The sequence below is a fragment of the Argiope bruennichi genome, chromosome 8 (genome assembly GCF_947563725.1).
Source record: "Argiope bruennichi chromosome 8, qqArgBrue1.1, whole genome shotgun sequence".
Lineage (NCBI taxonomy): Eukaryota > Metazoa > Arthropoda > Arachnida > Araneae > Araneidae > Argiope > Argiope bruennichi.
Genome location: NC_079158.1, coordinates 115,129,926 through 115,153,745, shown reverse-complemented (window position 1 = coordinate 115,153,745; position 23,820 = coordinate 115,129,926). Strand labels below are relative to the sequence as shown.

General features: G+C 27.6%; 1 protein-coding gene across 6 annotated transcripts in view; it reads right to left on the bottom strand.

Moving 5' to 3' along the window:
- Positions 1-418: 418 nt before the first annotated feature.
- LOC129980859 (paired amphipathic helix protein Sin3b-like) overlaps positions 419-23,820 on the bottom strand; it is a 36,525-nt gene continuing 13,123 nt past the window's right edge. For all 6 annotated transcript variants that reach the window (XM_056091295.1, XM_056091297.1, XM_056091299.1 and 3 more), the window contains 25 exons: positions 23,042-23,309; positions 22,693-22,831; positions 21,416-21,552; positions 21,011-21,293; positions 20,736-20,930; positions 20,218-20,304; positions 18,387-18,527; positions 17,010-17,159; positions 16,040-16,126; positions 15,003-15,121; positions 14,228-14,358; positions 13,330-13,427; positions 12,558-12,674; positions 12,247-12,404; positions 11,751-11,831; positions 10,770-10,953; positions 9,684-9,804; positions 8,639-8,752; positions 8,091-8,284; positions 7,443-7,626; positions 6,525-6,694; positions 6,058-6,237; positions 4,394-4,566; positions 3,626-3,905; positions 419-1,373 (listed from right to left, as the gene is read on the bottom strand). In XM_056091295.1, coding sequence (XP_055947270.1) covers positions 1,146-1,373; positions 3,626-3,905; positions 4,394-4,566; positions 6,058-6,237; positions 6,525-6,694; positions 7,443-7,626; positions 8,091-8,284; positions 8,639-8,752; positions 9,684-9,804; positions 10,770-10,953; positions 11,751-11,831; positions 12,247-12,404; positions 12,558-12,674; positions 13,330-13,427; positions 14,228-14,358; positions 15,003-15,121; positions 16,040-16,126; positions 17,010-17,159; positions 18,387-18,527; positions 20,218-20,304; positions 20,736-20,930; positions 21,011-21,293; positions 21,416-21,552; positions 22,693-22,831; positions 23,042-23,283 — 3,993 coding nt within the window. In that variant the 5' untranslated portion in view covers positions 23,284-23,309 and the 3' untranslated portion in view covers positions 419-1,145. The remainder of the gene's footprint in view (positions 1,374-3,625; positions 3,906-4,393; positions 4,567-6,057; positions 6,238-6,524; positions 6,695-7,442; positions 7,627-8,090; positions 8,285-8,638; positions 8,753-9,683; positions 9,805-10,769; positions 10,954-11,750; positions 11,832-12,246; positions 12,405-12,557; positions 12,675-13,329; positions 13,428-14,227; positions 14,359-15,002; positions 15,122-16,039; positions 16,127-17,009; positions 17,160-18,386; positions 18,528-20,217; positions 20,305-20,735; positions 20,931-21,010; positions 21,294-21,415; positions 21,553-22,692; positions 22,832-23,041; positions 23,310-23,820) is intronic.

Sequence of the window (23,820 nt, the reverse complement as noted above, 5' to 3'; positions counted from 1 at the left end):
TTAAAAATTTATTAATGTAGATTTTGAAAAGAAAGAACTGGAATTATTATAAAAGCTATTAAGGTATATATTTACATATTATAAAATAATTTAAACACACCATCTGAATTCATTTATTTGGTGACTGCAAAAATGAAGTATGAATGTTGACAGTAATTTTAATTTAAATGTCATTAAATTGTATCTAATTGTTCTCTTTGGTTCGAAGTTAAAAAGTTATATATTTATTTAAAAAAAAAAAAAAAAAGCTGTTTTGATTCTTTTTAAATATGCACACCAACTGCACAATTCAACTTTTATGGAAATATTCTAAGCAATTCGTAATGGACATAATATAGTAGGCACTTTTTTTTTTTAATAACTCATTTCAAGACAAAAGGATAAACACTTAGAAAATCCTAGAATTCAATCACACATGCCCAGCTTTTAATATAGGTTTTATTTTAACAATATTGCAAAACATATAAACAAGACACAGATTTATGATGTTCTGAGAAAATGGAGAATGTACAAGATGGTGAGGGGCATAAAAAAATCCTCTGGTGGCTGACGTTCATCACTAACTATAAATATCTTTTCCTTACCTTTAGAATGTTAAGGTACAAAAATACCGCATAATGCAAAATATTTCACAACTTTTTTTCATCTTCCACAGCCAGTGCTTTGTACAATGGAATAAATTTTACAGAGTCACTTATGTATCTTAAAAAAATCTGAGAGAGAATAATTACAACATCTTACAGATGCAGTGACGGGAGAAGACGCCACAGTTACGCAGACTGCACATATCTGAATAAAAAATAATATTTGTTTTCTTCCAATAAAAAACCCGGCATAGTGTTTTGGCAGCCATCATTATTAAAATTAAAACATCTCTTGCACTTTTAATGGTCCACTGAAGATTTTTTTGTGCTTCTGCAGCGGGATTTTGATGAAAGTTTGCAAGAGATGACACTCATTTGCCATAAGTATGCCATGTACAATGACAAAATGATAAAATGAAATTTGAGACACAATGATATGGAAGAGAGAGAACTCATGATAATGGCCATCTTGCAGTTAAATAAAACAATGAATCATCCAATGAGTAGACTGGCAGTCTCAGGTGAAAGATAATTTTACACATGAAATGCACCAACAAAGTTTCATGTTTTGTCCCTAGTCTGTGATGCTTTGTATCGATTGTAGATTCTGTATGGAGGTTTTGAAGGATTGTCTATGCGCAAACAAGCTGTGGGTATACTGTCCTCGCATTGGCCCAAAAGCCAATTCTGGCAGCGTTTCTCCTGTGTTTCATCTACATTTGCTTTTATCCACCTTTTATGCCAAGTCTGGAAACGTTTGTGCAGCCTTTGAGAAACACTTTGATGGGACTGGAAAAGAAAACATTGAATTTTATTTTATCTCTTATAAACTAAACATATATTTTTTAATGTTCTTGTAATGATTGGATTTAAGTGTTAGGAAATAAACGTTCATAGATGGTGCTAGACAACTAGCGCGACTGTAATTAAAAGAGTGATGTCATTCGAATGTGGGCTCTTGGAGAAGGAGTTACTGAGTAGAGTAACTCAAACAAATCTGCAATAAATTTGTTGTTAAGTTTTCTATGTGCCTATTTATTCAAAGCACTTACGAACCAGCCACAGCAGTTCTTTTATTAAAGAATTTAATCTATATACTTGATTTATCAAATTCCGATAATTTATCAGGGTTACTCCAATCAAATCGCACTTAATATATCAACAACATATATCGGCCAACATTGTCTTCAAAGTAGAAGATACATTTCCATCCACTTTCTATTTACAGAACATAATGTTTTTCATTATTTAATAATAAAATGAAATGAGTATATATCTTGGTACTTAGAGCAAATCATTTGAAGGATTTGGTTAAAAATTTTAATAGACTTAAAATTTTAATGTAAAAAACAAATTTCATGTGTCTAATAGTTCTGCTTTTGAATTATTGTATTCATAAGCACACAAAAAGACAGTCAAACAGTCATAATTCCAAAAATTATTTAGGACTTGGTAAGGTTTAACCCTTTGCAATGCAATGTTTCACTACATGAAATACATAACTTCCCCTGCTTCTCAAATAACTAAATTCAACCATAAATTTGAAGAAGTAAGCTTAGGATTCACTTTTAATTTTCTATTTTAAAAATAGATAACAAGCAGAATCAAGCAGACCCATAATTTTGAACTATGGCACACTATTTAAAAGCTTATTCTTTCAAGGAATTTGAGCATTTATTTTCTGGGGGGGGGGGGAGATGAATTTTAAAAAAAATATTTCTTTGTTGGCTGTATTTTAAATAATTTATTCTATAATAATATTTCTATATAATTTTATATTTATTCTATATAATATTCTATAATAATTTATTTTATAATATTCTATAATAAGTGAAAGTATATGTATAATCAAATAAAGTAAGGTGTGTTCTAGCAACTGGAACATTGCACCCATCCTGTTATGTAGCAGGATTATAGAGAAAGAAGGGTTCAAATTTTCAGAAATGAATGACTAATACTCTTGGGTGTCCTAAGTCCTATGGGGTTATTTTTATTAGTAGTTCTCTCTGTATATATTCTACACAATTCTTTATTGTATATATAACTAGTTATTAGCTATTTTTTATAACGATTTAATTGCACTGGAAATGAACGCAGAAAAGTAAGTCCCTCAATACTCAATATCCTACAAGAAATATTTTCAAATAGTGAATTTGAGTATGCCTCCTTATTCTGAGGAACATTCTGGATTATAGTAAATTTGTTACACAAATATAGAATAGAGAGTTTCCTTTCACATGCACTGCAATGCTTGTTTAGTTGCATTTTTGAGAGATCTAGGGGTGCTGGGTCCCAGCTGATGGAACACTCACAAAATCAAAATGATGGACATAATTTTCATGAAATTTTACTTGCACACTCCCCTTTTACGTCTAAATAAACAATCTACATTTTTTTTTTTTGTTGGATTTCAAACTTCAAAGGTTAAGGAAGAGGATTAAAAAAAAATTATCTTAATATAACTTATGCACATAAAAGAGTAATGAGATTTCAATAGGGGGGGGGGGTAAACTATATATAGGCTCTCAGTAATATATTAAAAATGAGTAAATATTGTTGCAATTTTGAATTAAGTGTGATTAACATACAGAAACTAGCTAAATAGTTGGATGAATAACAATTTTAAATACAACAAAAGTTTACACAATTTGCAACAAAACCAATTAAAATTCTTACTAAAATTTAAAGTTATTTATTAAATGGTATATCAAATGTATAAAATAATTAAGATAGACAATTTTTTTAGAACAAGATTGCTGTACAGAAAAATGTTAGTTATATACTATTTAATTCTTCATCATCGTCATAAAAAAAAATCGAGTCGCCAAAGAATTTTACTTTTAATCAAAGTGAAATATTATTTTTATCTACAAATAAGATTCTAAAATGAAAATAAATATACTCTTCTCCTTCAATACATGAAATTCAGACTTAAAAGGCAGATAAAGTGATAAAATAAATATTCTTTATACTTTATTTAAAGTGCAGCCATGTTTCAATACAAATTTGATTTAATGGTAAGAAGATTTAACAGTACTAACCTGCTGAGCTTTTGTGAGACATTTTTTCTTATACAGGCAATTCTCACTATCCATTATCCACATCATCTTATAGGAATTCACATTAAAGCGACACACAGATCCTTGTGTCTCTGCCATCTTACTCATCCGGTACTTAGCATTAAGACCAACTAAACCCCGCACTGCATCACCGGCACCTCCATCTTCAAGACGAGACATGTCAATCTGCGATTCATCTAGATCCTCTCGTGGATTCTCCTCACTCTGGCTTTTCGCATGAGACCACCAATTGTGGATTTGCCTGGAAATAAGAAATTTTTTGTAACAATTACAGAAATACGTACTGGTCTCATAAAATTGTTCAATGAAACTACACAGAATTATTCCTTAAATTGTATTTAATTCAATTAGCTAGTTAACGCACCAACAGTCAACTTGCAGAACATGCAAATAACATAAAAGAGAAGAATGAGAAAAGGTGAATGGTAAATAAATAATGAAAAAAGCACTCAGAAAAATAAACATACATTAAAAAAAGATGTTAATAACAAACATTTAATATCAAAAATTTATTTGAATGAAGTTAAAATTAATGTGTTTATGTTTAAAACGGACGAGACTCTCCTTTTCTAGATGTATTTTACATTAAATTATGGAGGACATAATTTAATCTGTATTTATAATATTTTTCAATTATCTCAGTTATATATTTCAAGGGAAAAAAAGTAATTAACTCTTAAAATCAAAATTATAATATTCAATGAAGACAATTTTACAGCAGAACTTTACCTGGGAAGGAATATAGGATTTTTAGTAAGCTGTTCTTTGACTAAATTTGCCAAGGATTCTTCACCCGTATATTTTCTCACAAAAGCATGCCACTTATTGCTAGTACCTTGATCTTCAGAAGTATCAGAATCTGTGTCTAGCAGTTCAAAAGTTATCCTGCCTCGTTCTTTGAACTAGAAATAGAAATATGGACATAAAAATTAAAAAGAATACAAAAATATTCTTTAATGGTAAAAATGGGTAAATAACACAAAAACATTAGAAATGCTTTCATTTAAATAAAAACAAGAATGAAAATTACATCTTTTGTCATGCTTACTTCCGTGCAGAATGCTGCGAATTAAATAAGTAATACTCAAATTTTTATGGGGGGGGACACTTGTAATTCATATCTGAATTTTTTAAGATCAAAAAGTCTCATTACTTTTTTGTCATAATATGCATTATTCATAAAAAAATATGATTTTTTATTTATTTATTCTTTTGCAGAGCATTTAGATAATTTTTCAAACTAACAGAAACCTCTTTATAAACCAAAAGTTTTTTTTTTTTTTTTTTTTTTTTAAATCCTTTATTTTTTATAACATTCCAAAGCCTAAAGATGAGGCTATTTGCTAATAATATAAGCATTAATTATTAAAATATTAATTTAAATCTTAACTATCAAATTAATATATATATTATGTAATAACAAAATATAAAATATTTCAAACTTTAAAATAAAGAAATGACCTTAAGTTTAATCTTAATTTTTAAATAGAATTGATGCTTTTAGACAATATCCAACTTAAAACTCCGATTCCTTATGGTAGACAAAACCTAGTAGTTATGGCCTTTTTGGTGAACAGAGAATCAATACTCAACTGATTCATATTAATTACTAACTTTAACAGTTTGTACAATACAAAAAGTACAGTACACTCCCGATTATCCGCGGAATTGGGTGGCGCGGCCGCCGCGGATAACAAAAATCGCGGATAATCCGAAAAAAGCTAAAAACGGGTATAGCAAAAAAGAAAACAGTCATTACAACTTTGAAAAATCGTTTTATGTACAACAAAACGTAAAATAAACAGCAGGAAATGTTTAACTAACGCTTAATATTTTAGTATATCACTCAAAACTAACCTAAAATGCATTTTGTTAATGAAAACAGAAAAGTGCTTCGTATTTACGAGAGGCGTCAAGGATGCACAGAAAAATTAATACATATGTACTGTTTTAATACTGTAATGTATTATCTAATTACAAAAGCATAACTGTAAAACTGCACCTTTTGGGAAAAAAAAAAAAAAAAAAACTTTGTGCGGCAGGCGCGGATAATTGGGAGTCTACTGTAATTTCTTTCTTTCTTTTCATTTTTTTGCTCTATAAACTTTTACTGAACGTAATCCAATATTTTGACAATTTTTTTTTAAAAAATCAAAGGGCGAATAATTTTATTTCTGATATCAATTTTAAAACATGCAAGTAAAAAAAAAAAAAAAAAAAAAAAAAAAACCCCTATGTTTTAGATATACATAAAAATAATTTCTAGCAAAAGACAATTTTATACTTACAGAAATATAATATGATAGAAAATGACCAAATCACACCATTTCATAACCAGACAATTTTTATAATAGCTTATATAAAAGTTTATAAAATGTGACCTTGATACTCACCAAGATAATTTTATAAAGGTTCTCATCACACATTTGCTCTGCTTTCTTCTGATAAGCATTTTCAGCTGCCTGCCGTAGATGTTGTGTGGCACATGGACCTCCATTACCCTTGTTTTTAGATTCATCCAGAAACAGAGTCATGAACTGAGAGCATGATTCGTCTCCCACCATGTGCTGAAGCTACAATAAGGTATATTACAAAACCCTGTTTATTTACTTGTTGCATTTCATCACTGTGTTTAAAGATTATTAATAATAAATTATTTAAGGATTTAAGAAAACAAATTATCTAAATATATGAATTGCTCTGAAAAACAATTTTTTTTATAGATGAGACAAAGAGTTTATAGCTTTGTTCATAACTAAGCTTACAAATAAAACATTTCACAAAATAATTTTAAAATCTCAATAATATTTAACATCTGCTTATTTACTTAATGACAAATATATACACACAAATTTCTTACCTGTCTAACCATGTTTTGAATAACTTTATCTAGAGTAAAACCAAGGTATGCATGGATACCAAACATTTCTCGCAGACTGTCTTCATACTGACTACTTTCTAAATTACCGTCCAGCACATTTTTTACCATATCCAAGAAAGCTTGATAATAAAGCTCTACATCAATGTTACCTATAAAAGAGCAGATTGATATTGTATGTAGGAAATATTTGCTAAATGAACCAAACAAATACCCATACATTTAATATTTAAAAGAATGAGAACATGATGTTCACACTTCAAAGTTTATAAAAACAATGCACTACAAACAAATTGTACACGTTGAAAAGATTTCACAGATTGAACAAATAACAGAAAGGAGTTTAACCATATTTATCTTATTTTTCATCCTTATATATTGTTTATCATGTTTATAATCAAGAATCATAATTGTATGTTGACATTCATTAAAACAATATATTTTGAAAAAAGCAGTTGAACCTAGAATGTTATAATTCTTGGACTCAACATTTTCTAATTTATATTTAAATTCTTTCAGTTACATGCATAAACAATTCATTTAAAATGAAAATTAATGCACTTTTGACTAAATGGGAACAGGGTATTTCCTTATTATACACAATTCTTTGAATTAGATATTAAAAAATAAAATAAAGGTTTTAATAATTCAATTTTGATAAAGAAATTTTTCATGTAAATTTTTTTTAAAGTTTTATATGACAATTGACCATTTTTAATTGACAATTTCTATATAAAGAATTTTATATATTTTTTTACATAATTGTTTTTCATTAATTAAAAATTTACAAAATACAAAATTAACACATAATTTATGCAAATATTGAAAAAGTTGAAGTTTATTATTTTATCTTTGGTGTAAAAAATAGGAATACAAATCAAGCATTTAGAAGTTGCTTACTTCGTGGTTTGAGCCTTAAGGCAAGAGCAGTAGATTTCTTTCTTTCTTCTTGATCTTTTAGTTCCTCTAAAATTAGGACTCTAGCTCGATCATATAATTTCCACAAACGCAGGCAGAGAATTTGATGAAGGCGAAAAAATATGTACCAATGGTTATTTACAAAGATGACAGAATAAGTCTCAGTCTAAAAAATATATATAAAAAAGGGAAAAATTTAAAACTTTAGTATAATGAAATAATAAATAAATTTATTTACTTCCAAACTATTCACACATTTGAAAAAGGCAAGATTACACGGTAAGAATGCATTTTTCAAGTTTTAAAATCAAATAAATAATTATACAAATTGTGTTTTTTATGCTTCCATATATCAACAGCCCAATTAAAACAATTCCCTTATTCAAAATTCTTTTTAACAAAATCTACTTTCAGAAGACTTAAGAAAGAATTGAGAATTTTGTAACCGATATTAAGGATAATTTATTTCCATATTTTAATTTTCTTATAGAATTAAACTTGATTTTTCCTGAACTTGGTGCATTTTTAAAATAACCTTATTTGAAGTTTTAATTCCAGATTACTAGAATGAACAAATTTTGAATTTCAAAAATACTATCAAAATGATCAAAAACTGAAGATAACACTTACAGAACAGGGATCATTCAAGGGATATTCATCATTATCAGGAGGATAAGCTTTGTCATCGTGTTGTAAGCTAGCCTTTTCACTTTCTTTCCGTAAAGCATCTTTCTTGTAATTATTCGCACAAGCAAGATTCAAAGTCATAAGATCCCTATACACACTGGTCTTAGGACTTTCATTTCCATCTTCAGTTTCCATGTCTGCAAAAATAAAATAAAATCTTACCTGTGGATATACTAAAAAACACCCTGCACTATAATATATGAAAAAAATATTCAAACACGAGAGGTATTCAATGCAACTTCTTTTAAGAATTGTCAAATATTATTTATGGTTGATAATGAACTTTCCAAAACACTTCTAATCAATAGAATTAAAATTACTAAACACACATTTGAACGTTCTCATTCTTTAAAAGTCAAATCCATAACAAGATGCATTTTAAATTGGTGGAAAAAATCTGTTATAAGCTATATAAGTTTTTAAAAATAATATTAAGATATGGAAATTGATAGATTTTACTTCCTTGAAAATTTTATAAAACTATTTCTTACCCTCATCTTTATCTAATTCATCATCAGATAAGTCTCCTCGAGGCACAGAAAAAAAGTCGGGGAAAAACTGACGCATTAGATGCTTGATTTTCTGTTTATCTTCTTTATGGATGCCTGCACATAAAAAGAAAAAAAAATTATTAATAGCATGCCAAGTTACTTAAAAATATACGACATTCAGAACCAAATTTAGTTTTTTAAATTGAAAAGCAATAGTTTCCAAGAGACATTTTAAAATAATTTTGATTACAAATAGTATCGATCCATATTTTTATAGGATGGCAATAGAAACTGAAAAAAAATTCCCCGACTAAACTTGCAGCCTTTTCTTGTCCTACAGTTACTAAATATATTAGTTCCATGACCTTTTTCCCAACTCAAAATCATTGAATGTGAACAACTATACATTAAAAGTTGTTCTAACTCGTGAATAATGAATATGATAACACTGCTTGGAAAAAAAAGGCCATTGTTAACAACAACTTTTTCATTGATTAGGTTCACTCTCAACTAAATAAATTTTTTTTTTGTATAATTACCATTTTTAATAGTTACAAAAGGAAACTATTCCCATTTAACATTAATTTTAAAAGGAAACCGTTTGATCTAAACATTTTAAATTTGTCATAAATATAATTAAGATGATGGTGAGAATGTGTACTTAGGAGTAATTTTTCTCTATTAAAAAATACCAAAAAAAAAAAATAATTTACACCAATTTAAAATATAAAAACAATCAACAAATTGAATTTAATTATTGATAAAAATTTTAATAAATTGTAACAATACATTTAATGATTGCAATGAAATTTAAATCATTTTCAAAATTTGTATAAATATTTAAGGATACATTCCTCTTCATTGTCTAATACTGAAACGTGAAGATTCTATTTTTTCAATTTTTTGATAAAATACAGAATTTTAATTTTGTTATTTTTTTTATGGAAGCTAAGGTACTAAGAAATATACCTATTAAATTTACAATAATGTATCAAAACTAGTTTTAAAAAAAAACCATTCAAATTAAATAAAAAATATAATGAACCTGTTTGTCTCTTGACATGATGGATGGTAAGGTTGGCAGCATCTTTGTATATGTCTTTATGATGATAATTGAATTTGAGATGCGGACCTGTTTCTGCCTGACCATCTTCTTGTTCATGGCGCTAAATCACAAAAAGAATATTTGTATAAGAATATAGGAAAAGAAAAAGGATAAATAAGGTATGCAATCTCTAACACATGGGTATCTAATCACAGACTTTGTTTTTACAAAAAACAATCTTCACCTTCATTTATTGCATAGTTAAAATTAAACAAATTCTGATTGTTTTGGTGATGCAATCAATGCTTAAAACACATGTAAATAAAATAAAAAAACTCAGTTATTTCAGATTTGTCTCTACATACTAAATAAAGTACAGTAGTCTCTATCTAATCCAACAGACGAAACTGAATACTCGGATTATAGAGTTCATCCCTGAATTACACAAAGATACAGTTTTTGACATGTGAGAAATAATATGTTTGGGAGGAAAAATTACATTAAGGTAATGAATACGAGAATGGTTAACACACACAAATTTATAATGAAAGTGCAAAGATTTAGGTTTCAAGAGGAAAGAAGACTCCTCACCATGTAATATCTTTCAACAGATGCATTGGATTGGTGAGAATGTCAGTAAACTACACAAATTTAATGTCCCAAAGAAGTTAAAATTAACAAGTATATAAATGAATGAGGATACAAAAGGACATTTTCTTTCTTTTTTTTAAAATATATTTTCATCTGGTATATAATTAATTTCAATATTTCCAATATGTAACCTAAATACTCAAAAATAAAATGTCTCCTGTTTTTGCATCACACATTGGAATAGTTATTTTTCAAAATATTTCAGATTCGCTCAACTGTATTATATGAAAAATATGCCCATACAGAAACAATTTAGCAATCTTAAAAACAAAACCCAAATGTTAAAAAATACAATACAAATGGATATTATCTTTATTTAAAACATTAATCATATTAAATTTGTTTAACCAATAAAATGGAAATTTCAAAGATAATAAAGTTAAAATATAAGTCATCCAATAAATAAAATGAATGATATAGACAAGATTGATTTACCTCCTCATAAAGAGTTTCAATTTCGCTCAGAATACTTTTTGATCTAAGCAACTTTACATCATTTTGCTTGAAATTAATACCCTGATGATCCAAGGACTTAAGATAATATTTCTCATTTTGTTCCCTCCAGATTTTGTTGAAACTTTTCTGTGCCTTCCGCCACTCTTCATCTTTCACTTTTAACCTGCAAATATATATATATTAATTCATTCCAAACAGTCACAGACTTGATTGGTTTTGAATAATCTAGTAACTATGTTTTAATATTAATTTTTCAAAATATATCACAAAAAACGATTGTTTTAAAATAGCTTTTAAGTAACTAATTCGTGTTCATTAGTAGTACACTTCAAATTTTCAAGCTTAAATCCCTTTTTGAGAGCATTTTTAGCCTTAATTGTACATTTCAAATCCAAATAAATTCATACAAGATAAATTTGATCAATTTTATTTATAAAAGGATTGTCTTGGTTTTCCCTGCTGGTATATGCAGTATAAGAGAAAATATGTAAATAACACTCATGTACTAGTTACAACAGAATAACAAATACCGCTATTCCTTAATTTTGGTCAGTGGAAAAAACAAAGAGAAGTAAGCATCATCACTTGAAATAATAGTATATTAATATTTTCATACAAAAAATTATTACTGTCTAGAATTTTAAAAGAAATTCACATGGTAATCACTTCCCTTATGTTCCCTCATTTAAATTTTTGCAAAATTAAGGACTTAGGTGAAATAAATCACAAAATAACATTCTTGCTATCACGATACAAACCACTTCAATTATGTAGATATAACTTATAGATTAAGATATATTACAGATATAACTTACATTTCAAGAGTAACAATGCAATTTTTTCACAAAGAAAATTTTAACATGGAAAATAAAGAGTAAATTAAAAAAGTAAAATTAATGCAACATAGGTCGAATTGGAATAGTTTTACTTCTTTGAATAGGTTAAAATACTCAAATTTACCTCTTTAAAACAATAGGCACTGAAGATGCAGGATTCTTTTTGAGACCTTCAATTATGTCAGGAGCCTTGTCACCATATACCCTACAAATAGGAATATAATTATTTCAAAAATGGTCTAAATCAACAAACACAGAAAATAGGAAAAAAATCCTTTGTGAATTTAACAACTTTAAATATTTGCCATGAATCTACAGCATAATATTTAGCTAACTTTTCCAATTCATAAGCAAAACAATACTTAACAATAATTCTTAATTTAGTCAACAAATAGATATTTTGAATAAAATTAAATCATTTTGAATATTATTTTAATTTCTACAAAACATTAACTAATATTTAGCTTTTAATATATAAAATAATATTTTAGCTTTAAAGCTTACTATTTATTTTCTACTGGACTATAAACATTTAAAATAACTTAATACATAAGCAATAAATATCATCCATGCACACACACACATGAATGAATATTTTTACAATATTATAAAAGGATTACCTTTTAATTGCAAGCTGTTGAATCACAGCTGAACTTCCTCCCAAAGTGTCATCAAGTCGATATCTGGCTTTTTCTTCTGCAGACATGCGATTAATTTTAGTCATTTCTGCTTCCAAGATTCTCACAGTTGAGATGTTTGTTTCTAATACAACATCCAACTGAAAAAGTTAGGGAAAAAGAATCAATTGTATTAATATGGTAATTTCAATATATTAATAGCAAAAAAAGTATTACAATTTTAACAAAAGAAAATTCAAAACAAATGCATTAATAAATTAAATAAAGCATTACAATCAAATTACAAACTTTACCTCAAATCTGTCATCTTCACACCTGTAAATATACTCTTCAAATTGAGTTTTTCTGGAGCTGACAAAGGTAGAATCTTCAGACCATGATGGAAAAGAAACCCAAGTGTCATTTAAAACCTGTGATAAAGAATACCAAAAGTATTGTTATGCACTAATAAAAGTATCCATATTAAAATGTATTTACCTAACACATGCAATACATTTCTCAAATCTATTGAAATATAAAATTAGGCACAATAAAAACTTCAAAAATTTAATTCGCTGGAAATTCTCAAACTGCCTATGCACCATGAGCCAACTACGGCAATTATGATGGTAACAGACAGAGATTGGATCAAAATACATATTTCTATTTAAGTATTTAATTTTGGCAGTATTTTTCCTGAATTATACATTATATATTCAATTTTCAAAATATGCGAGAATCACACAATTCAGAAATGGGAGATACTGCAAAGACAAAATAAATGTGGATTTTACGTTGACATAAATGAATGAATACGTCTGATTAACAACACTGTAAAATCAATCAACATACCCATGTGTTACTAGCAATTTCATGAACACTTTACTTCAGTAGAAGATTTGGGGACATTAAAAATGCATAGTTAAAATTGTTTGAAATATTACCATCTCCCAAGAAATACATCAACTATATCAGAAATTACAATAAGAATTTCACTGCAATCCTTAATTTTAGAATTGGGTAACTTGAAAATATTGATTAAATACTTAAAAAAATGATGAAAGGGCAAAATGAAACTGAGCATACCTCTCTACACAAAGCTGTACGCCCACTGCATTTAGGTTGCACATAATTCCTTGGTACCGCCCGATAACTGGCACCATATTTCACACAGGATGCATAATCTAAAAAGAATTTTGTTTTTTAAAGTAACAATAATGGTTTTTTTTAAATTTTAATAATTAATAGAATGCTGTTCATTACTAGTGTGAAAATGACTGTGCTTATGCCGTTTCATTTACATTAAGCATAAATTCAATTTTCTTAAAAACCTGAATAGTCTAAATATCATAAAAAAACACTTCCCATTGCCATGAATACCATATTGAATAGAAATGAACACAAGACCTTTCACTTAAATAAAATTAGTAGGAATTATTCTTACAACAACATTGATGCTTGAAGCTGAAAAATTTAAAAGAAAATGTATTATATGCCAGTTTCTTCCTCGATTTAATCCAAGTCAGCAATACCTTTTTATAGCCATTCCAATACTTAGCATTTCTCTTCTTGTAACGGTAAACTTTGTTTTTCATTCTTCTATAAAAATATGTCTTAATAACAGTCTCTTTAGTTTTTATCTTCATTCAGGCATTTATTGATGAAGTTATAATAAACTGAGAAGCAAGAATGCAGATGCTGCTTGTTGGACACATCAAAATTCACACTAACTTGTTCCTAAGAATTATCATATGTTGTCCAAAGGCATTCACGAATTAACATGATGCCTGTCATTTTTGTTAGCTTTTAAAATTTAAATGTCAATCCTAACGAAAGCACATTGCAATCAAAATTATTTTTACGACTAAATATTATACATTAATAAACATATTAGTTTATTCAATGCAGCATATTAATATTTATTAAAATTAAATGAGTTTTCATCCTATTTTAGATATGAGACATATAATAGATTGAACCTTACCTATTTCTGTCGCAAAATCACCCACTCTCTCACGCTCTTGAGTTTCTACCTTTTTAGGAACTATATCAACGTTGTTTGTTTCTTTATAACCAACAAATTCTTTGAACCATTTGAAGAGATCAGAATATTTCCTACAATATAAAAAATGATTACTGAAATCTAGCTCCAAGCAATTTAGATATGCTAGAATTAAAGGGGGAAAAATTAAGTAGAAAATAAAGACTAATAAATTTGATAATTTCTAACAAAATTTGTATTGGAGTTGTAAAACTATTCTGGCAATGAACTTTGGCACATTACTGATGTTAATATTTTCAGTAAAGACAAAAAAATTCCAAAATTTTTTAACTGAAAATTTCATACTCATCATTCTAATTTTAAGGAATAACAACATCTCCAATCAATTGTTATGAGATGAAAAATTAGTAATTGCAAATTATTACAAGTATTTGAACATCACTTAGTAAAAAATGTTATTACTTTTAAAAGATGAACTTAAATAGATAAAAGATCAATTATTGAATTGAAATTTCTAAACCCATAAAATTTTCAATTCCTACACAAATGCATTCTATTTCATGCCTACAACAACAAATGTGCATATTATATAAATTTGGGCTTGATGCAAATATGGAGTTATTTCATTATTATTAAAAAATTGAATACATAAAAGATATAATATAAAAAAAATTAATAAATGTTCTGAAAACTTATAGTACAAAGTAAATTGAATTTGAAAAATCTAGTAGAAACATTATAGCTAAAAAAAACTTACTGAAGGAAGGGAGTAACAACTAAAACTAAATCTGTCCTAGAGATGAGCTCCTGATTATAAATGATCAAACATCTCAAGAAATTATCATAAACTTCCTGACTCTTTAAAGCTTTTCGAACCTAAAAAGAAAAATGGCGATAGAAAAAATTATACAGCAGAGATAAGAAAACAGCTCTCTACAGGAAAACAAATACATAAGTCTACTTTCAGTACCATAGTTCAATTCATGCCCAAATATCTATTTAATATTTTGTTCTTATATATCCTAAACCTGACTGTATCAATCACAGTTAAATGAAAACAGAAATAATGGAACATACAGAAAATTTGACAGAAACATAATGATAATTACTGGTTTCGCATTACAGTACAGATCTTTCAAGACCATCAAAAATAATTTCAAATTAGATTGAGAAATTTTTAAAATATATAATCAGGCTTGAAAAAAAAAAAATTATAGCCTGACATCTTAAACACAATCAAGTCTAAGATTTTTTAAAGTTTGAACATTCTAGAACTAAGTAATACAATTCTCCATAGCAAAATGCCTTAAGACAATGTTCATAGTTAATTTAGAATAAAATATGTAAATACAAACTATTATTTACAAATATTTAAATAATAAAAAAAAATTCGGGTAACAATTTTTTTTTTTTTTTGAATTTTTATTCTAAAAACCATTTTTTTCAAGATTCATAATTTCTGTCATGGAAAAATTAATAAACAGAATAGGCTATACAATGACAAATGAAGTAATATAGCTGGTATATTTCAGCAGTTGAGTTTTAAATACTAATAATAAAACATTCTATTTTATAAAACTTTACTACTTTTAAGTCACCGATCACTGATTTAAAATGTCTATACATCTTTCGACTGTAATTGTAGTTAAGTTTACATATTGTCAATTTCAGATGTCAGAGACATTCTGTAAATAATATATCAATTATAAATTCAATACCAATTTTTAATTCCATATTAGAGTACTAAATATTATTTTCTATGAAATTGCTTATAAAATACTAAACAATACTCACCTTATCAAAAAATGCATATTCATTTAGAGATCCATATTTACCAGCTTCAGTCAAAGTAACATCTTTTAAACTGGTCATTTTAGGTTTCTATAAAATAGTTAAGGACAAAAATAAATGAAAAATTCAGCAATGATCTTTTAGAACATATAGATAGTAGAAATTTTCTTCAGCAATAAAGATTTAAAGAAATAGATGATTTGTTTTAAATCTCCCAAGGAAATAAGCACATACCAACACATAGAAAATAAGAAAAATGATATTTTATTATTAAAAGTTCAAAAGAAGCATATTAATTTTTTTTTTTTTTAAAACTCATTTCTAAAAAAAAAAAAAAAAAAAAAAAAGTATTCTCAATATCAGAATAGCTTCTTTTAATTTAACTTACAAAAAATTCTGCATTAAAGGCCCTTATGTTATTAAACGTAGCTATGCATTTAAACATTTGCTAAATAAATAAATTAATGGATTTTTAAACTTTAAAAATGTAGAACTACAAAAATGACTTCCAGAAAAGCTGCTTCAATAAAATTCAATGCGATATAAAATTGCCACAAGATTCCAGAATAGCTATGTAAATTCTAAAAGATAATTAAAACAAAGCCTCTTGGTCCTCACTAAAAGTTATAATAATCCATAGCTCTAATTAGTAACTCCAATTCTTTTTATTCCGTAAACAGCTTTCGTGAATCCAAAAATTTTTGAAATCCATTCCTGTTCCTTTGGTCAAATAGTTGACACAATTTAGAAGCATATTACAATAAGATTTTCAAAAATTATGAAGTGAACTGCAATATTCCTTCAAATATTTATAACCAATTTTTAAGTAATATTCTTAAGGAAAAATTTCTCTAAAAATCTAAATTTATTTCAATCTCCATCTTTAAGAATAAGATATGAGTGTCCTCACATTTATTTAAAGTCACAACTGAAAACATTCCAAGTTTGTTGTTGAAAAAAAAAGAAGCATTACCTTTATAGGAGGAGAGGGTACAGAGGTAGCAGGACGCTTGACACCTTGAATTTGTTTGCTCTGATTGTTAGGAGGGACAGGAGGCTTCACAGGAAGAGATGGCTTCTTAACAACTGCATTGTGTTCACTATTGGCAGGCTTCTGAGGAGCCTAGAAATCAACAAAACATTCAGTAACTTCAATTGTAACATTTAATTACAATTTAAGGTAGAAAAGAATGAAATCGAAACTTGATCCAATGTCAAAGATATATCTCATAAAAAAATTAAATATAGTATTATAAAATGGAGCAATGCATTTGTTTATTAAATTTAAAAATTTTGCCCAAAACTATCTTTTATAAATTAAACTAGAACTATCTTTTTTCTTTAAAAAAGTGGGATAAATTGATTATCTTTTTCGTTATACTAATTTTTTTAAAGAAAAGTTCATAAAAAGCCAAATAATATTTGAGAACTATAAACACAGCAATCTTAACCTCTTCTGATATGTCAGCGACAAAAAAGGACCTCAACTTTAAAATTCTTCAAAAACTTTCTATCTTGAAACTAAAAAATTATTGGAAAAATAGCATCTCTTCTTTCGAAATTATAAATAAGGAATATAGCTTTCTTAATGGAATTAAATCTATGTAGTTCTTGCATGTTACAATTCAAAAATATAAATCAATGTTATTCTCCCAATATCCTTCAAATATTAATCAATAATTTTGTTTAAGATTGAAATGCATTCATGTGAGTATTAAACAAGCCATCATGAAGGTGTCCTCATACAGGGACACCACCTACTGAGCAATATCTCATATTTCTGTGAATGAAAAATACGGCACTATGCAGGAAACATGCTACATCTTTTTATGTAGAAAACAAAAAAGACACTGCTAAATATTTTGTACATATTCACCCAAAATATAAAGGTGTTTTATTTTTATACAATATTTTAAATTGTAATAATTTGGTATTACACACACACACACACTTAGTTTAATTTTTCTTTAATGCTTGTGTTAATTTTGGAATTATTTTCATTTTAAAAAAATTATACAGATTTAAATTATATATCTTCTACATATTATTCTAAAATTGTATAAATACTGAAGATTTTTTTATAAGTTGATTGCCCTAGATGGACAATGTCCTTTGGTAAAGGATAATACATGATAAAAAAGGAATTAATATGCTATATTTTCTTTTCAATAGCTATTTTCAAAATCCAATTACTAAGAATTCAGTTGTGGCTAAATTGCTGATGAAACTGGATCATCAAAAACATTAAACATTGTTAAAAAATTGCCATAACATTTCCAAACTATGCTAACATAGAATTTTGATAAATGCCAAGACAGTCATACCAATGATAAACAAAAAAATTACATACTAGACCCATGAGAGATGCACCATTTGCATCAGGTAGGAACTGACCAAATTCTTGAAGAAGATCCTCCTGATTTTGAAACAATTTTGCAACTTGATCATAAACTTCTGCTTCTGTTAAGGGTTTGTTAGCGGTGTTTACACCCTAAAAAAATTAAATAACATAAAATAAGAAAAAGCAATAAATGAAGGATTAACTTGCATACTGAATACAAGTAAGCATACAGGTCAATTCATTGATAAGATGAAAAAACCAGAAAAAAAAAAAAAATCTGAATGCTGACTTTTTAAAGGCATACATCTTCACACACACCGCCCACACACAAAGTGACCCAACAGAATTATATTTTCACGATTTTTTCTTCTCCACCATTCTAATTTAAAAATTAAAATTTCTTGAATTGACCAAAAAACAAAAAAATGTTACTTTATAAATACTAGACTTTGGATAGTAAAATCATTAACAACAAGATCAACTTTCTAATTTAAATAATCTACAAATAAATGTTAAACAATCGAAATCATGCATATTAATTTATAAATTCACTAATTAAAATAAAGAAAATTTTTAGATAAAATATTTAGTTAAAAGATCTGTTTTTATCTTTCAACAATAAATAAATCTTACAATTATAAAGAACATAATGTATATTTAGCATTTCTAAATAATATTTTCTACAGAAAGTTGGAATCTTTAATCCGAACCAATGGCGATTTTTGGTCATGAAGAAAAAATTTGTGATTAATACTTACAATGATTCTATACAGTGTTAAATTTTTATATCAAACCTATGGCAACTTTAAAGCCGAGATTTTTAATCAAGCGTAAGTTTTTAAAGAGAATATTATAGTACAAAAATAAATTACCTCCATTAATAGTCATACATTTTTTATATCAAAAAAAAAAAAAAAAAAGTGATGTTTCTAAGATTTAACATAAAGAATTATGATTTAAAGATTTATATATCTCTACTACGAAAACAGAATGTGTAGGTGTGTTAGTGTTTTACAGACCAGATTGTTTGAAGATCAATAAAATTCAACAAAATTATTTTTTAAGGGAGGGGAATGCAATCACAATCTTTTTTTCTTGTTGTTGACATTTTAACTAATTTAAAATTACAAAAGTTTTTTTTTTTAGCAATTTTCCATAACTTTGAAAATATTACCATAAAATTGAGGTTTATTTTTTTTTAAATCTAAATTTTGGCAATATTAAATATTTCTTTGCAAAATTATTTCCTCAATTTATTTCACAGCAGAAATAAGTAGAGTAGCAGTGAAACATGCCCATCTCATTGTTTCAGATATTCTAGTTGAATAATTTTATGTCATTGTAAAAAGCATAAGAATATGTTTAATATCTGCATATTTTATATGATGAGTGAAGAAAGGTGATGTCATTGCAAATTAGAAGCTAAATGTCGTTGACGGATACATTTTTAATAGTAATACATCCTGGAATTTTATTTCATTGCAAATCTACACATGGCTTTAATACATATCACAATTAAATGCTAAAAAAAGCATCCCCCCCCCATAGAAATCAAGAACCTTCAAGTTGTGCACAAGACATTTGACGGAATGGAATACCACCAAAATTCCAGCAAACCAGGTGGCTGTCTAAGATGAAAAGTATTTTTTTTTAAAACATAATGATTATTTTTATTACATAAAAAAAATTTGGTAACTGATAAAATTACCATAAATATCAAATCAGATTGCTTAAAAAATCCTCTTAATTACCACAAATATCAGCAAGAGACTATTATATATATATATATATATATATATATATATACTCAAATAAAATTCTAATACGAATAGAAACTTACATCTTTTAAATTTCGCTGCTCTTTTTGATATGTATGCAATATCTCTAGAAACTGTTTATATATTTCTGGTTGACCTTGAAAACGATTCTAGAAATAAAATAAAACACCAAAGTAAATATTATTAAATTTCCAACTACCAAATAGCACTTGAAAATTAGCAGTTCAAATTCATTCAAATAGAATAATTTGTGCAGCATGCATCTACAGAAGTCAGAAAGCAATATGCTTCAAGTAGTCCACAGTAAAATAATTACACACATTCTTGATTTTAAATTCTATTTCAAGATATACAAATAAATATAAAATAATTTCAAAAGAAACATTAGTAGGAAAATTTGCAATTTATTTTTGTTTCAGATATATTTATGAATATAAAATAGTAAAATTGATAGAAATACAAGGTAGGTAGGAAAAATAAAGCATGCTTAACAAGTATCAGGAAATCGAAAAAGTGGAGTTTTTCAATACATGAACTAATTTTTGAAAGTGAATAGATACAAAATTAGTTTAATGCTCACCTTTATTTTGTTTACATAGTTAATAGCATGATTGAATTCAACAGGTTGGCTAGCTGGTGGAGGGGCAGTAGTAGTACTGTTTCCAGTTGCAGGTGTCGCACCGGCGCCTGACTGTGTCTGAGGAGGAGAATTTTGATGATGGGGATGCTGATTTTGAGAGTTGGTATGAGACTGGCTATTGGTTACAGGTGGAGGCTAATAAAAAAACCATTCAGGTAACTACAGAGTCATACTTAAAATTTTCAAAAACAATTAAAAGTTTATAAATCACTTACCTTAGCCACAGGGGATGCATGAGGTGAGGCAGCTCTTCCTGTATGATTACTTTGGGGTACAGGATGAACATTGGTACTAGGTGGTCCTGTGGGGTGGATGGTTAAAGAAGTCGGCCCCTGACCCCCAGCCACATTGGTTCCAGGGATTGAGACCTGTACCTGTTCATTAGGCTGCACTTCTATACGATAGCCTGGGGGAAGAAAGGTGTTGAATCCCACAATGAGTTCAGGGTGCCCACGGAATAAATTAGATACACGCTGTATTACACCTGGTGTGTCAATGCTAGAAAGAGATAATTAATGTATTAAAATTGCTTTTAATTGTTACATGCCATCTCTAACATATCAAAGAATGATTTAAAATTTTTTATTAATTGCTTCATTTAAACATTAATATCAAATTACCTTTGCGATTTAAATTCCTTCATAATATCCAAAAAATCATTGTAGACCTGGGGTTGGTTACCAAACTTGTACTTCACCTGGTCAAGATACGAAAGTGCATCTTCTACTTTAAGTCTCTGGAACTGCATCTGATGTCCCTATAGAAAGAGTTAGGATGAACAAATCTTTAGATACAATAAAGTAAAAATAAGAGACTTATCTATACCACTTAACCATAATTTAAATTAAAATTAAAGAGAAGTCTGAACTGTATAAATGTATTTCAGAAGCCTACAACTGGAAGGGAGAGGAAGTCTTATAATTATTCCAAACTCCATTTTTTGACTAGCTTTAACAGGAATATGAGTTATTAATCAAATGTAACTTCTGATGCAATAGCTCTTCAAAACTTCTGTTATTTATTTCTCATATCTGTTGATCTAATAGGTATACACATACATTCTGGGATTTTAACAAATACTATATAATTTTTTTTTTGTGTGTGTGTGTTGTAAGGTTGGTTGAGGTTCAGTATTTTTTTAAAATATTTCACATTGTCTTATCAGCTTAAAAACTTATCTTTTATTCAATTAATAGTAAAATAACATATAAGGTATTATTAAAATAATGGGACCAAAATTAAAAAATTCTGGACAATTATATAGAAAAAAGTACTTTTTATATAAGAACAAGGGATTGCAAATATAAAGAGCAACAACTAAAAGATGCAATACTTTTTTTGGTACATACTGTCAGAAAATGTTAGAATAAATTGATCTTTTAATTATCATAAGAAAACATACTGTTACAGATTAATCAAAGTAATATTTAATATTTGATTTTGTTAACTTGGGTATTTCTCTAATCAACTAAAATTTATTCAGTGCTAGTTAAACTTTCTAGACTAATGAGTGTACAGCAGTGGAATAACAGCCCCCTTTCCCCCCACTCTTAGTATTGGCAAAAATCAAGAAATGCATTTACTACCCATTAACAATGACAATGATAGTTTTAATAAAAAAGCTGAAAAACTTATTAAAAAGATTAAAGCATATCTAACATTTTTACATCTTTTCCTTTATCATTTACAGTAATGCTTTACAACCCATTTCTTCTTCTGAATAATATTTTATCTTACTGGAATCATTATTTCAAATTGATTATTCTAAAAAGGAGACCAAATAAAAAAGGACAAATAAATAGATGTTCTTTAATTATACCCACTCATGTATCATTTTCTTCAAATAGATAAATATTGTTTCAAATCTAATTAAGGCATTTTCTAATCAATTACTCACTTGAGAGTTTGATGGCATGGGATGTACAATCTGTGTATTGGCGTGAGCTTGTATTGACAATGAATGATGAACAGTTGATGGAGGCTGACTATGACCCAAGTTGCCCTGAGACAATGTGGTGGCTGCTGCTACTCGAGCCCTGGAATTAAAAGACATTTTAAACTAACCATGTTAACTTTTATTTTTTTGTGTGAAATTAAAATTTTTTAAATGAAATCAAAAGAAAAATTAACTTCACACAAAATATTTTTCCCAATTCTATTACCCTCAGAGGATTTACTAAAATCAAACTAAACCATATCTTCAATTAATCATTTTAAAAATCAAGAAGTAATAATAGGATACTTACTGATAGCCAGAAGGTAGAGAGAATTGAATGCCACTTTGCATTTCTGTGCTTCCAGATCCCCCAACTGCGTGTACAGTCTCTTGAATAAGAGCCAGGGGCTGCCGGGAGAGAGGCTTGTCACCAGCCCGCGTTGTGGCTACTGGAATGTCCCGGGGGCTGGAAGAGGTTGACTGGGAATTACTGTTGCTGTTAAATACCCCACTGCTATTCAGACCAGGGTGGTCATCCAAGTGCCGTCGCATTTTTTCTTACGCACAAAATAATTCACCTGCAAACAAAACAAATATTCAATAAAAAATATCATGAATGATCAAAAAGGAGAGACCAAGTTAAAAATAACAATACACATACATTAAAATTTATATTATTATTATTAAAAATAAGCAATTGGAGCTATTATTTTATTCTTCTTACCCTGATTCACATTATGAAATCTTAAACTAAAGATATTAAAAAGAATAATTCCTCTAAGAAGAACATATGAAAAAATTTACTTTCAGCAATTCCTAGTCAGATTGCTTGCAAAAAGAACTGAAGGTATTAAAATTTCTCATTATAAGAGGATTTTTAAGTTAAAGGATAAAATCCCCCCCCCCCCCATTTAAAGATGTAACTTTAATCAAGTATTTTCTTAGAAGAATAATTTATTATGAAATTATAAGTAGAAGAAAAATACAATGATATAAATACTTCAACAATTTTTACAAATATTTAGTATCAAGCTCTTACCTGTTGCAAGTAAGCTATTTCTTAAAGATTTAACTTCTTTTTTCATTCAT